Genomic DNA, 15,298 nt, shown 5'->3' with positions numbered 1-15,298 from the left:
GTCATAAAATATGCTGAAAATGTTTATTCTGTATGTTCCAACACCACATAGCATAATGTGAATCTACTGCATGATTGCATGATGTGTTTTCTTGCATCCACAGGAGACAGTTACACAATTCAAATTAAAATAAAAATCAAGCAAAACAAAAACCAAAAACAGAATCAGAGACAGAGTAAAGTGATGACTCATGCTTCAGGGATGAAGAAGAAATATGTTAATATTTGAAGATCAGACTGTACAGTGATCAATACCACAACAACATCACCAATGGATGATGGCTTGGAAATGCAATGCATGGCGTGTGTATACATACCCTAGTACGTGCTATGCTCATAAATCTAACAGCTATTAGTACGGGTCTCTGGGTAAAAGAAAGGACAGGTTAGGGAAGAGAATCTGGAGAGAGTTAAACTGCTTAGAAAAGGAGGAAATCAGGGAGGGTATAGAAATGAGGGAGTTGGCTCAGTCAGGTAGATTTAGCAATGAGTCACTGTAACTATGAGATTCTGATAACAGAGGGATTAATCATATTATTTGATCTCACCATTGACCGTCGAATGAGAGTCAGTCTGCACTTGGCCTTATTTTCGGCAAACTCCAGGGTGCTGATGTCCTTTAGTCGCACTTTGTACTTATTCATCTGTTCACAAATGATAAGTTCTACGCACCTGTGGAGGGACGACAGGACAAAATCACTTCAGAGTGACTGGAAAAACGCAGCATTGTCACAGTTCCCTATTTATTTATACAGTACAGTAGGTGCCTCACTTTTTCTCTTGTACCAATGAGTCATTTTTAAAAAAAATCAAGCATTTCTTTGGAAACGGAAAATAAATCCATGTCCCCATCCCATTATATCAACAAATCTGCAGCAAAGCAAGCCAAATTAAACATCAGTTTATTGAAATAAAGTCATGATGTCATAAGAATGACACCAGGCTGTTCTGACAGTGAACTTGAGAACAACTTCAGTCGACTTTAGTTTTGACTGTTTGCTTTTCAAGTATTTTAACGTTTCTCTTCTCTTCCCAAAGTCTTCTCAAAAACAGGTTCAATTTGTACTTTTACCATCTGAATAAATCTTGATAAATTGGATTTGATGGCCATGAAAAAGACTTTTGTTTATTGTTGCCACATGAAACACATTAATTCAATTTTAGCGCCACTCCAATTTTTCCTCCTGGTCATGCGTGCCCCCACTGAAATGCCTGCGTGCCCCGTCTCACCCCACACTTTGTGAAGCACTTTCTTAGGCGAGGTAAACAAATTCATTGACAGACAGTCGTAACAGACAGAAGTAAATTCTTACGCAGTCGTCTTGCTGATGTCCTGGACACTCTGCAGTGGATCGATGGTGTCAGGACAGCGAAGGATACAGGGAGCAAAAACTATAGCCAAGGCATTCGCTGACATACGGTTTGTCTCCTCTTGCAAGGCGATCCTAAAAGCAGTGAATTTAGTATTAGAATAGTCTATCAGGAAGGAAACAAAACAGTTCAGCCCATGTATTCATTCTACTCTCAGATTAAGAACTGATTTTTTTGTGTTACCTGACAAGATGAAATATGAGGCGTTCCAGAGTGTTTAGGTGAGTTCTGCCAAGCTGGTCGATAACTGAATACACCCCTCTGATCATTTCCTTTTTATCCTGCAAACCTGGAGAGGCATTCCCGCAAGATAAATCACCATTTGCTGCTACAGCAAACAAACACATCCTCTGCTGTTTGCAGTAATGGATTGTTATTGTGGACAGAATCTACAGTGTGATGCATTTGAAGCATAACAAGAGTTGGACCACAATGTTGACCACTCACCCATGGCACGTATGAACTCCTCATACAGTTCAAATGTCATGAGAGGATTCGGCAGGTCTCTCAGCCACTGCTTGAAAACACTAGCAATAACATGGATGTTGTAGTCATCCAGATTCATGTTGTCCACATCTGTAAAGTCACAAAGAGAATGCAGAAAAAAAACAAATCCCATTTAATCCTTTCCCACTAATGTTTCACAGCTTTAAAAGGCAGCTTGCGTCATTTCACCTGTTAGCTGTAATCTATAGCAAAAAAAAATACCTGTGTCCAGTCCTTGCTTGAGCTCCTTAATTTTGTTGGTGGAGCCAGATTTTCTGTATATTCCTTCAGTGTAGAGGCCGTGCATCTCAATGTAGTTAATAAGCTTCTCCACTACCAGAGGCACTGTCCTCTCGTCATTAGTCAGACGAGAAACCTCCACTCCGAACTGTCTGGAGGAGAGCTCTGGATCAAACTGTTCACAGACACAAACATAATACACTCTGATAAACACACAGACATGTTGTGTGTATACATACACGAAGGCACATGCACACAGCAATAAAGATTAATATTTTTAAAACGCAAACAAAAATTGGTGGAAAAAAAAAAAACAACAAAATCTCAGCCTGCTAAGTGTTGTCTTTTTACAACAATTACTTCCAGTGTATTAAGTGACAGAAAGAGCCACTGTACATGAACCCGCAGTAATACAATTAATGTCATGGGACATTGTTGTGTGGGTGCACACTATGGCCGACTCACCTTTTTGCTGCATTTGGTGGTTGTCTTCTGGCAGCACTTTCTGTGGCAGGCGTAGCGGCACACTGGATAAACACAGCCAGAGAAATCAAACAGGTCATTTCCATTATCAACAGAAAGGCAGTGCCTCCTCATTATTCAGCGAAAGTTGGGACAAAAGAAAAAAAATGTTATCAATGTTATCACAAGCAGCATTGGCTGGCATGAAGAAAACATCCTGTGCGAATAAAGGACAAACTGTGTGGAGATCTCTAGAGACACAGACCCCATGAGTCCAGTTGAAAACAATCAGATTAGGGCTGAGGAGGGAGAGAGGGCGGGGCTTGCTCTCTCAGGCCAGACTGAACCCAGCTCAGCCCCAGACATGTGTGTGTGCTTGTGTGTATTTGTGTGTGTGTGTGTGTGTGTGTGTGTACACAAGTTCATGTGAGTGTCTGTGTGAAAATGAGAGGTGTTTGTTTGTTTGAGAGTGCATTCACTGTCACAAATTTTTGACATGAAAAGCAATTTCTTGTACAGCGCGTTGTCCGACAGTAAATTCATTTCATCACACAGCTAATATTCTGGTGTTGGTTACATAAGAGCAGTGTTGGTTGTATGAGTTGAGTGAGTGAAGGAGCGAGTGAGTGTGTGTGGAAGGGACATTTCAGTTATTTTCTGTCAGAAAATGGTGAAAAACGCCCATCATGAGTTTTGTCTGAGTGGCCCAAAACCGTAAGATATCAAAATTGGGTTTGATACATGAAACAGAGAAAAGCAGCTAATCTAAAAGCAAATACAGGAAATTATTCTTTGATAAATTACTAAAACAATTACTTGATTATTAAAATTGCTGATGCTTCATTTTCTGTCAATTGAATTATGAATTATTTCAGAATTTAAATATTTAAATTAGAAACAAAAATAGCGATCAAAGCGCTATAGTAGGAAAAAAAAGTCATCTCAGTGTCTGTTGAATCCCCGGGTGTCATAGTTTGTATTTGCACACTCACATTTGCACACACAGGCGCGGTCCATCATCCAGATGAGCGATGAGCAGTATTCACAGTATGTAGGGATGCTGTACTGGGTGGACTTGAAGATGTGGCCGTTATGCTCCTCCACCTGCAGAGAGCAGCAGAGTGCAGCTTTATTGGGAGTTTCCTTTCACAGTTATATGTATTTTTTATTCTGTTTCTTTTTTGTTTGTTTCTTCTTTTTTTTTTTTACAGCCTTTTCTATTTTGGTCTCTGGTGTATTCCTATCTAGTTATTCCAAAGAGCAGATGGAAGTGTAGAGGAGTGTTGGAGCAAAGTGTTGTCTTTCTGCTGTTGAGATCAAGATCATGTACTCAGCAATGACGAGAACAAACAGAGACTCACAATGTCAGCGTCCTTTTTCCTCCGTTTTTTGCGTTCAGGTTTAGGTACCTGCTGTATTAAGAAAGGACAAACAGAACCACAGATATGTTTTAGTATTCAGTAGATATGTTACCGTAAATGTGAGAATTATTAGCAAGTATTAACATGATGTATACACACCAGAGTACATGACATTATAAGAGATATATATATAAAAAAAAAAATGCTACACATCCAATTTCATCCACAGTTAATACACATGTATTTATGTAATGTTGCACCAAAATTCATGTTACATGTCTTTACCTTGCTGACTGTGCTGTCCAAAGGTTTATACTCAGTCATGAACTCATCCAGGAAAACTTTGAAGGTATTGACCCAGACTCTGACAGGGGACTCGCTCCAGTCCCTCTGCTCCTGTCGCATGGTCTTCTCCAAGATGTGCTCGAACAGAGCGTAGAGGTCTTTGTAGCGGATACTCTTACCATCGTCCATCTGGGGAGGAAGAGGATGAATCACAGGAGAAGAACAGCATTTATCTAACTACTTTGAAAGCACTATTCCAATATAAAAGCTCTAGTCTAATTCTTTTGAAACCGCTATCATGTTAAAAGTATTGTGATCTGATTACATTATATTACTAATGCTTCTACTCACTAAATTATCTGGAAACAGTGTTGACAACACTTACTGCGAGTGCGGTGGAGTAAGAGTTGAAGATGTTCAGACGGAATTCTTTCAAAGCCTTTTTAAACACAACGTCCACCATTGTGTCCTTCTTACTGTCCTCTGTGTCCAAGTCGTTTATCTGAAATATGACACCACAATTATCTTAGCATGAATATGGAGCTCGACAAAGATTAGTAAACACCCAACACTCGAGCTCCAAAGTGCATTGTACTCATCTGGAGATGCTGATGTACTGCTGCAGGACACATAATCATCTCTACCCATATGTATCAAGAGGATAAGAGAGAGCACGTCTGACTGTACCTTCTTCATGAGGAAGTCATTCATGCTCCTGTAGTCATTGGTGCAGGTGAGGATCTGCAGCGCGTCGTTCTGCCACTGAGTGGGTTCCAGAGCCACGCTGCTGATCTTGACACTGCGCCGTCGCTTCACCTTGGGAGATGGTTCCTTGTTCTCCTTCAAGTCTCTGAACCCTCGATCCAACGTCAGATCAGGACTGCAGGGGGGCGACATGTTTTCCTGACCTGCTGTGTGGGAGAGAATTGCAGTCGGTGACACAAAATAGTCAGACGAACTTCAGGGACTTTCAAATTTCAATTTCAACATCCAACATCTCTCATTGTGTAATTTTCATTTATATGAAAATCATTGAAATTAATGCATTTGCTTCTACAGTAGATAACGCACCATCTCCCAGCAGTGGTCCAGTGTCTCCGTAGTCCCCATCCAGGGAATCAGCGCCACAGATCAGCTTCTCTCTGGATGCCTTCTTATCCCCGTACTTGGACTTACCCCAGAAACGCATCTTACCACGAACCCTGTTCAAAATTAAAATTGATACACACTGATTACTGATGAAAACTGTGATCAAAAGTGTCCTTAACAATTTCCGGTTAAGACAAGACATTAACAAAAAAATGTTATGTTCAAACTGGATGTTTCCAAAGCTAAGTTGAGGAACAAACCTTCCATCTTGAGAGTTTTTGCGCATTGAATCCACTTTGCCCAAATCTCCTGACGACATGGCTTTGTGCATCTTCTTTTGTTCCTCGGAGCTTGCAGGCTGAAACAACATCGGGTTGAATAACATGTAAAAGCAAAACCAAAGGACAGCCTCTCCGTTATGTGTGGTCTATAAATTATAATCCTAAAAACCAGCTCCAGCCAGTAGATGGCAGCATCGCGTCACTGGAGCTGCATAAGATGCAACATACATTTACCAGAGATCAAACTTCTTATTTGTGTCAGTAAAAGTGTAGATACTATTTATAGTAATCATGGTATTACAAAGCAATAACACAACAAATGATACTTCTGACAACATATGGAACAAGTCATTTTCCCAGGAGAAGAGCCAATAAAAGACAGGAGGTTGTTTAGTGATGAGGAAAGTCGAGGGTGAATAAAGACCGTTTTCAAGTTTTCTCCAGGTCAGATGGGTGGAAGTAAGAGAGGAAATGAGTTAAATGAGTTAATTAACAGTAATAATACAGTTAATTAACCAGAAAGAATAAATGAAGGAGAAAAATCACTGTTAGAGCTGTGAGAGAAAGAGAAGCCAAATCATGTTAGAAAAGCAACTATGTTAAAGGGTTAATGTTTTAAAGGGAAAACACTCCTGCATCTGTCATGATGCATAAAGTCAAATTCACATCCACTATTGGTAACAATTTCTAGACATGTTGTCAAACCACTAAAGTATTGTATTTATGGTTGTCTGACATGTCTTAAAAAAATACTGTCCATTTATCCTTCTGTTGGAAGGATAGTGTGTTATATTGTGATAGTATTTTATTGCACAACAACATTTTATCAGGTATTTTAATTTTGTCTTTGAAATATCCGCCTTGAAATACCTCCAAAATGTCTTCAGGAAAAGTTTTTGTACGTTTTTAGGAAACAGGAGTATGCTGAAGCTCAGTTTGAGTCAGAGGAGTGATGCAGATCTACGCTCTCTCTGCTGAAGGGGGTTAGAAATGTCAAAGAGAAGACACGCTTTAAGAATGAAGAGAGGGCCGCTGTTGGCTCAGATGGCGCCTGTTACCATGTCTGAGTCACTGAAACAGGACTCCTGTAAGCCTGCCTCCGTGGAGCTCTGTTTGGAGAGTGGCAGAGTGTAATGACGGGGGCTCATGGGGCTCAGGGGGCTCAGGGGGCTGTCGCCATCATAGTCATCCTCGTCTGAATCGCCCCCTTGCGAGGCGATAGGGGCGCGGGTGAGGAAGTCGGAGCGGGTCCGTGCCATTCTGGCTTTCTTTTTTTGGCCCGCTCTGCCGACCTGGAGTTTACCAGAAGTGATAACAGCATGTTTAAAAGGTGCTTCAACGCGTAGAAGAGCTTCAGTGCACTTTGATCTTCATGTAGGTCAGCTCTGTTGTTTTTGGTGTAAGACTGGGAGCTATCCTGCCAAGGCTCATTCATTTATCCACAACACAACAAGGCACTCTTGCAAAGTTGCAAACACATGCTATATGTCTCTGCTCTGAAAATGAAGGAGGAGAGATTACTCACATCCCGTGCTTTTGTTCCTTTCGAGGGCTTGGAGACTGGTGAGGTTCCTTCTCTGGGAATGGTTACAGGTGTTTCTTCAGTGACGGCGTCACCGTCAAACCTGACGGACAAAAAGAGGAAAACACAAACACAAAGAGCCATTCTTATTAACTTAAAGTAATGAATTCCAAATACAAATTTTATTAAGTGGCAACCAAGATCAAGTGTGTCAATGAAATCTTCATTAAATACTCACTTACAGCCACTATGTGAAGAATGTTTATGTGGTTATAGCTTCTTTCAAATTGGTCTGATGGTAAAGTTTGTTTTCAGAAAAAAGAGCCACTTCTACTGAAAACTGGTGCAGCCTATGTGACTTTCATCTTAGTGTCCTGCATCAAATCAATATTGTACAGTATTGCCTGCAACAGTGCCCTCATGATATGACCACCGGGGGGAGCCAAAGTCAGAAATCTCCAAATTCTTCACTTCACTTAACAATTAATGTTACCATGGTTTATTTTAGTTATTTCATTTTGGAAACTTGATTTATTCAACAAACATACATTTATTTATTTATTTATTTTGTTACTCACTTTGCAAATGTCACTTTGTCCTTTGGAGAGAAGAAGATGTTGCCTGGCTTATCTGTCATACTAACTGTGGTGCCTTGGTTACTCGGTGGCTTCCTGGCAGCTGTTCTCACTCTGGTTCCTCCTCCGTCTCTGGACTCCAGCGTGAGTTTGGGTGCCCAGCCCTCAGCAACACGCCTGCTCTCCATGCGTCTTTCTCTGGGAGCAGAAGCAGGTGGAGGAGGCAGCTGGGGATGGGGGGCGCTGCCTTGGATGTCCACACCCAGGGCAGGGTGCACTGAAGGAGCAGTGGAGTCTGACTTTGTTCTGGCATGAGGAGCCAGCCCTGCCGTTCTCTCAATCAGCAAGGAGCTGGGTCTAAGGGGCTTGCTGGAGGTTGCAGTTCCACCAACATCGTGTCCAGCCTGTTGTCTCTGCTGGATCCTGTGCAGAGCCTCTCCTCTTTGTTTCTCAAACATGTCTCTCTCATACTGAGCGAAGTAAAGGCGCTGCTGCTCCAGTACTTCTTTCTGTTGTCTTATCTGCTCCATCATCTCCTTTTCATTCTGCTGCTGCTGATTACGCTGCCTCTCCTCTTTCTCCTCGTTGAGTCGCACCAGTTTCTCAATGACAGCCTGGTCAGCCTGAGGGACAGAGGTAGAAACAGGGACGGGACTTTGAGGCACTGTTGCTGCTGGGCCTGGTTTCTGTGGCGATGGGGTCAACTCCCCTGTCTGGGCTGCAGAATCTCGAACCTGTACAGGGGGACGGACAATATCACTCAGCTCTTTGCTTAATGGGGTTTCTTTCTGCATACTGATGACCACCACCACTGGTCGACGCATCGGCTCTCGTCGTTCTCTGACAGGCTTGGTAACAGTGGAGGTGGTTGTAGAGACGGTTGCATCTGTGCTCTGTTGAGACTCTTCAGCGGGACGATGGGAGGTGACTGTGCTGCCCTCACTAGCAGGGACGTAAAAGGTTGGGAGGTAGTTCTTGATTTTGGGCGGATGTGTGGGGGCAGACGGGGCTGCCAGATCCATTTTGGTCTGGCCCTGGCTGTCTGGGGGGGCAACAGCATCAGAAACCCCTGCTCTGTGTGGTTCAGCTGGCTTGGGGCTTGTTGAAAGAACTTCCACATTAGGCTCAGGTACTGGAGCTATTGAAGGAGGAGGGGAGAAGGCGTCCTCGCTGTCTGTCACCTCTTCTGTAGCCTTGGGCGGTTCCTCATCCATACTGAGAAGCTCAAAGCTGCCTTTGGAGCTCTGGCTATCAGGCGTGCCCTGCGGCGAACAAAGAGGCGGGGTTGCAGGGGGCACAAACTCGACAGACCAACGCCGCTCCTCGGATGGGGAAGAGGATCCACCGCTGGTTGCTCGAACCTTGAGGAGCTCCAGGCTGAACTTCGCCTGCTCCAGCTCTCTCATCCGCCGGCTCTCTCTCTTGGCCCGAGTGGTTTTTTGGCTGGGCTCATCTAAAGTTCTGGACCTCTCTCGCACCACCACAGGGGATGTCTGGATTGAGGCTGGCGCTTCAGATAGCGCCTTAGAGGAGCTCTCTTTTGTCCCAGCATGTTCTGCTTCCTCCTTGACTGTGTCCTCGTGGCTGCTGAGGATTTGGATACTCCTTTCTCGTTGCTCGTAGGAACGATCCTCCCACGTGCTGAGGTCCAATCCCATGATCCTCTCAGGCGATTCCTCCTCTTCCTCTGGTGAGAGACTCACCTGGCCATTCTGTAGTTGAAGCAGCTTCTCCTGCTGCTCCTCCTTCTCCCTCAGTCTCTGTTCTCTCAGTTTTTTGAAACTGTAAATAAAAAAGGCACGATTAAAACTTTAGTTGATGTCAAACTGCCTCCTTCATCATTTACCAAGATGTATTTTTAACAGCCGCAGTTATTCATAACAAATCACAGCTACCTCAAGTAAGCTCCAAAGTCAGTCTGATATAAAAACTCTTGTCCCCAACAGCTCAGCTGATGTAGAGCTGCTTTGGGTTGGATTTCTTGCGTAATGGCATGCTCTGTTTCCACACTGAACAATGAGCAAATACATTGCAGAGGCTGTGTGCAAAGATTAATCTGGTTTTTCACTAGCTTGACGAAAATCATGCAGTCACCTACCCATAGAAGCTGTTTTCAGGATTTGGAGCCTTGACAAAAATGCTAAAATGTTTGCATTTGTTAAACTAAATTCACCTCTACCTCAATTTTCTAGCAGCAGAGGACAGGGCTGGGGCTACTGCTCAGGATTTTACGTTATGGTTTACCTCTGCCTGGTGAGGTAGCCTCTGCTTATTGCTTGCAGTTGTACCACAGCTCCATACAGCCGCAAGTAGGCTTGTCTGGCTCGATGACAGCGCCACGCGCTCTGAATGACCAGAGCTGCTGTGCAGCGCCGATGGAGCCATAATCTCCATGCCCTCTGTAGCACCAGAGCAGCCTCCTTCCACAGCTTGAACCTCTGGCGCTCCCTGTAACCTCTCCAGTGTGTCTGCAAGCACAACGCTGCCCCCTCCTGGACTTTAGGGTCATAATCCTCCTGCTCCTCTTCCATGGGCCGGTACAAACGCCACCATTTCTGTGAGAGGATGATGATAAAAATATATTATTTTCATGATATGATTTATTTTTTTCTTTTAGTCACAATTATAAGCATCTTTACTCAAAGGGAGATCTCAATTTTCTTTTATGGGACTGAAAAATAAATGAAAACCCCAACTAAACTGAACATGTCCCCAAGTGACGAGTTGCTTTCAGATGTATCTGACTTGGACCGTCAAACAGATTTCAGAATGTATTGAAGAATGTTTCCACTTTAGAAACTAAATAAAAAGACATCCTTGATATTAACGGATGCCTTTCTGTCTTGTCATTGAAGATTTAGTGATTAACTGAAAGAAGACTGGGCAGTATTACCACTTCACTGTCATGCACGTTTCACCCAAGTAAAATAAAAATAAAAATAACTAATTAATGTATTGTTTTTTTATTAAAATTTGCTTGGGTTCATTAATTTGGGCAGCAGAAGTTATAAAAAATAGTTTTGTAAAACTATGAAATGATATGATCATATCACGATACAATGCCATTGACAGGCGATAAGCAACAACACTGAATACTGAGAAGAACTCTCTGGAGCATATTCTAATGGACAATAAAAAGTGTTTTAAATCATACAGAAATGAAGGAGACAGAAATGAAGGCACTGAAGATGAAAAGCTTGATACTGTACCTGGATGCAGATTGCTGCTTCTCTCATCCTGACAAACTGCTTCCTCTCCAACCGAGCTCTAAATCGCCGTTGCAGCATGACGATGAGTCTGAGAACTTCCCTGTGGAGTAAGGCCTGCAGCCGCTGACGCTCAGCCTCCCGCAGAAACACCTGAAGGGAGGGACCACGAAGGAGTCAGCACAGGCCAACACACACACTTAATGAAGACAGGGGCTGTCCAGCTGCTTTACAAACACATTCTTTCAAGAAAAAAAACCCAACTCGCCATTACTCACAAGCACACACACACAGACACACACAAACACACAGACCTCAGAAATCCCTAGCTGGATACATGGTCACAGGAATGCCAGGTATGATCCTCTAATTATATAGACAGCATCCCAACGGCATGGACCCCACCATCATGTCTCATTCATACAGTAGACTTACCCACACCAAATATGGGGCAGTGTCTTCATTACATCCTTTTGTTGAGAGGATGCTTTCAGTTAATACAAGATGATCCCCAACACTCTCCTATCCTGACTCTGTTTATGGTGAGCGTCATTTAACAGTTTAATAAACTGACCAAAGTTTTAGCAATTTTAAAACCCACGCAGAACATTTTCTTTTCTCCAGCGTCACCAAACAAACACAACAGAAGAGAATCACTAAACCACTGTCTTGTCCTACTTTTTCATTTTACATCTGGATTATGCATCATGACTTTATTTAACTTATTGAACCCTGATATTCCTCTTGAATTCCCACTGAACTTGCTGTAAAAACATTTTTCCATATCACATGTCGTATATTTTGAATCAGCTTGTTCCAAAACTTAACTGAAGCTCTATCAAACTTAGACTGTGGGAAATATTATGAAGCAGAGACCAGTTTGTATACGTAGAATATTCTACATATCATATGAATCAGCTAATGCACATTTAACTGTCACTCTGCATGGTAGTTTTGGTATTGATGGAAGCCTTGGGGTAAATAAAATCATATCATACTGTCTGAGAGCTGAACATAGCTCAATTTTGCAACATCCATTTGTAATTATTATTGACATTTTTAGCACAGTAAATGAGAGCATTTCAGAAAGGGATACTGTGCAATATCAAAAACAGATGCCAGGCCATGTTTTACTGAATTTGTTTATCATTTGATTTAAAAGGACGGGAGAAAATACCATTGTCTTTCCCACTTGGTACCCATCTGGTTCAAGGTCTAGCTGGTCCAGACACTGCTGGATGCCCTCCTTGGTGGCTTTGGTGCCCTCTGGGAGCAGCACACAGAAGTGATGAACAAAATCCTGTCAAGTGAAAAAAGAGAGGTGTTAATGAGAAATATGTCTATCTAACTAACCTGCAGTATCTATTTAGGGTTTTATCTTTGTGTCATGTGCACAAGGTTTCAGTACAGTAATGTCTCTAACAAATGGTTTACATCAGTGAATCTGCTACAGCCATCAATTTTTCTAACTGATTCCAGCACAGGATTTATCGGTCGTAGACGTTCTGGCCCTGAATTTGAAACATAACTCTTGACCAGCACCAGAAACTCAAGCAGCCTCCTGTAGCATCTCTCCAGCAGAAAGTTGCCAAGGCACATGTGGTTTCAGGTAAAAGTCCATGCTGTCCATATTTGCAGGGGTTCAAACATCATGGCATAAATATGCTCAACTCCCACTCCTCAAACTGAGGCCCATTGTCTGAATTCAATACGCTCTGCACCCTGGGCTGTAGGGGGTGGATAGGGAAACAGATGCTGTGTTTATACAATTACAAGCATGGGGAGTGTTTCATAGACCCGAGGACAATGGAGAGGCTCTGTTCTGAGGAGTTGGGAAACAGCCGAGTCCTCCAAAGTGATACTGCGCCCAAGATATTTCTCATTAGTGCTGACCGCAGCACTCAGTATGTTTCTAGGAATTTCTGGTAAATGACGATGACTGATGCTAAAATTATTTGAGTGAGCTCATCAAAACAGTTACAGTTTTGTGAGCTTTGTTGTTCAGATTTTAAACTAAAAGGTCAGTCCATAAATAACAAAATATAAACTGTGGTTTCATTTTATATTTGTGGAAACTATTTTCCAGTCGTGGAAGAAACACTCAGTACAGTATTAATAAAATAAAGCAAAAACACAGCATTTAAAATCCTACTTCAGTAAAAATTCAAAACAAAATCAGCAAAATACACTTTAAGTAGTCAAAGTAAAAATGCTTAAGAAAATGGCCTCAGAGACTGATGTGTAATATGTTATTATATTCTTTACACACGTGCATTTAGTGCAGTCCTTAAGGAAATATATTTAGATACTTTCCACTGCTGCAAATTTCAGTGAGGTCTGTGGATTAGCCTGATTGAGTGGGACATTGTTTCTGGATCAAGTCATTGCTGTTAAATGACTCATTTTCAATGCTTTAAGCCCCATTAATGAAACTTTTACCTTTAATTGTAACTGGGAGGCAGCAGGAGACTGAGCAGCAAAGATCTCAGAACCCCTGCAAATAAAAGCTAAACTGTCCACACAGCCACTGCAGATACCACTATGTTAACATGGGAAAATAAGTTTTGATTCAGTCAATAAACTAACACAGTGACTTCATCTTTTTCCTAAAACCTTGACATCACAAGACTGGCACAAATTAACATTCAAGACCGCAAAATGGAAACTAATGTTAAGAAAAAAAGTCCAGTGGGAAGGAGCCCACGTTCTCTGTCCAAAGACTCCCCTCCAATCAGCACTGGATGTGATCCGCTCTACTAGTCATACAATATTTCTCACAGGGCTGACATCATTCTTATGAGAGCCAGTGTGGTTAAGATGGCTGCCACCTCATGTTCCCCATAATTCCCTCTTGACACAACACACCATGAATCCCGGCTCAACCATCATCATTCCAGGACATTAATTCACTTCTCTGGCAACTAAATGCAGGGAAACCTGAGTGTCGCTTAGGTTGTGGGACGTGAGCAGTGAGATTGATCAGAGTCTGGCCTGCACACGCCTACACGGAGGGAACATGTTAGTGAGATCTGTGGACTCCTTTAACCATTTGGCTTAGTGAGTTTTTGCTTCCTGGAAAACATCGTACCTGGCAGAAATAGATGAAATGAGTCTGTTCTAACTATCAGGGAACAAACCCTGTTTAAAGGGAAACTCCACCACTATACACATAAAGGTCAGTTCACTAGCTACACTCAGTGCTTCTCAGCCTGTGAGAACTGATTTATGATGTCTTTTGTGGCTCTCGAGGAGCTTTGTCATGTCTGGTAAAATAATTCTCAGGGTGGGCTTTGAGACAACACTTTTTTAACAAAATGTTGAGCAGTAAACTGGGATTGTGGATTCTAACAAAAAAAAAAAAATCTACTAGTTAAATATGGAAACTGGAGAATGCAGTATCTTTAGAGCTTGAACCAGATTGTGAAGGTGGTGTTTTGGGAGCGGGTGGTGGTGATTGTTGCTTGATAAGAACTTTGGCCATCATTGTGTTTTCCAAGACAAGTGGTTATAATAAACCCTCTGAGCAGCACCACGTCTTCAGGGCAGATTGGAGGCTACAGTGAGTTGCTATCGGAAAGTGATGAGACGGGGGGGGGGTCTCTAGCTGATTAGCATGCTAACCTCAGTAGAAGGAAACACATGAAAGATAAAGGGTTAACACTGCTGTTGCTTTCCACCACTGGTGACAGCTCTTGTCAAGTAAAGGAATGAAGTTTGATGCTGAACTTGCAACGTTTTCTCTTGACTTTAAGTAAAAGTCCTGCATCCAAAATCTGACTTAAGTAAAAGTACAAATGTACACTATAGGCAAAATATAAGTAAAAGTATTTATAATGCAAGAAAATTACCCCTCAGTGTTATTTATTTTATTACTGAGACATTAACATGTGGTATTATTCTAATGTTGTGGCTGGATGAAGAAGCTCATTTTAACCATTTTAGACACTGTTGGGAAGTTCATCTTTAATAAAGTATATATTTTTTTACATAAGCTCTTTATCTCCAAATGCATCTAGAGGCTATAGCTTTCAAATAAATGCAGAGTAAATTTCAAATCTACTGGCAAAAAAGTACACAATAACATATAATGGAAGAAGAAATGTAACTAAAAATTGTACCTAAGTACAGAGCTTGAGTTAATCTAATTAATTCCATTCTACCACTAACGACTAATTGGCAAACCTTTATTTATTGATTTAAACGTAAAATGATAGAAAAGATCTGGACCAAAGCGTTTTAGAGAGTATCTACAGGGTGTAAATGTGTGCATGTTACCTTAAAGCTGTACTTGATGTTGTAGCCTGACTGCCGAATGCGCACAGTCTCCAGCATACCTGTGTAGCGCAGCTGCCTCAGCACCAGGTTATCGTTAAACCGTAAGGGCAGCTGAGAGAGAGAAAGGCAGAGGAAAAGAAGATAAT

At 42.1% G+C, this 15,298-nt stretch overlaps 1 protein-coding gene across 5 annotated transcripts in view; it reads right to left on the bottom strand.

Moving 5' to 3' along the window:
• myo9aa (myosin IXAa) overlaps window positions 1-15,298 on the bottom strand; it is a 105,004-nt gene that overhangs the window by 2,998 nt on the left and 86,708 nt on the right. For 3 of the 5 annotated variants that reach the window (XM_071489208.1, XM_071489211.1, XM_071489210.1), the window contains 20 exons: window positions 15,153-15,263; window positions 12,055-12,177; window positions 10,881-11,030; window positions 9,916-10,226; window positions 7,675-9,453; window positions 7,100-7,199; window positions 6,633-6,866; window positions 5,554-5,651; window positions 5,276-5,406; window positions 4,892-5,115; window positions 4,590-4,706; window positions 4,205-4,393; window positions 3,920-3,970; window positions 3,551-3,662; window positions 2,562-2,623; window positions 2,079-2,271; window positions 1,818-1,946; window positions 1,554-1,659; window positions 1,313-1,444; window positions 548-671 (listed from right to left, as the gene is read on the bottom strand). In XM_071489208.1, coding sequence (XP_071345309.1) covers window positions 548-671; window positions 1,313-1,444; window positions 1,554-1,659; window positions 1,818-1,946; window positions 2,079-2,271; window positions 2,562-2,623; window positions 3,551-3,662; window positions 3,920-3,970; window positions 4,205-4,393; window positions 4,590-4,706; window positions 4,892-5,115; window positions 5,276-5,406; window positions 5,554-5,651; window positions 6,633-6,866; window positions 7,100-7,199; window positions 7,675-9,453; window positions 9,916-10,226; window positions 10,881-11,030; window positions 12,055-12,177; window positions 15,153-15,263 — 4,476 coding nt within the window. The remainder of the gene's footprint in view (window positions 1-547; window positions 672-1,312; window positions 1,445-1,553; window positions 1,660-1,817; window positions 1,947-2,078; window positions 2,272-2,561; window positions 2,624-3,550; window positions 3,663-3,919; window positions 3,971-4,204; window positions 4,394-4,589; window positions 4,707-4,891; window positions 5,116-5,275; window positions 5,407-5,553; window positions 5,652-6,632; window positions 6,867-7,099; window positions 7,200-7,674; window positions 9,454-9,915; window positions 10,227-10,880; window positions 11,031-12,054; window positions 12,178-15,152; window positions 15,264-15,298) is intronic. The other 2 variants (XM_071489209.1, XM_071489212.1) reach the window with 2 other exon arrangements.

Source organism: Trachinotus anak, unplaced genomic scaffold, assembly GCF_046630095.1.
Source record: "Trachinotus anak isolate AG129_WGS33_773 ecotype Australia unplaced genomic scaffold, CSIRO_AGI_Tana_v1 ptg000011l, whole genome shotgun sequence".
In the NCBI taxonomy this organism is placed as follows: domain Eukaryota; kingdom Metazoa; phylum Chordata; class Actinopteri; order Carangiformes; family Carangidae; genus Trachinotus; species Trachinotus anak.
Note: the sequence above shows the minus strand (reverse complement) of the source record. Positions and strands in the feature narration are given on the sequence as shown.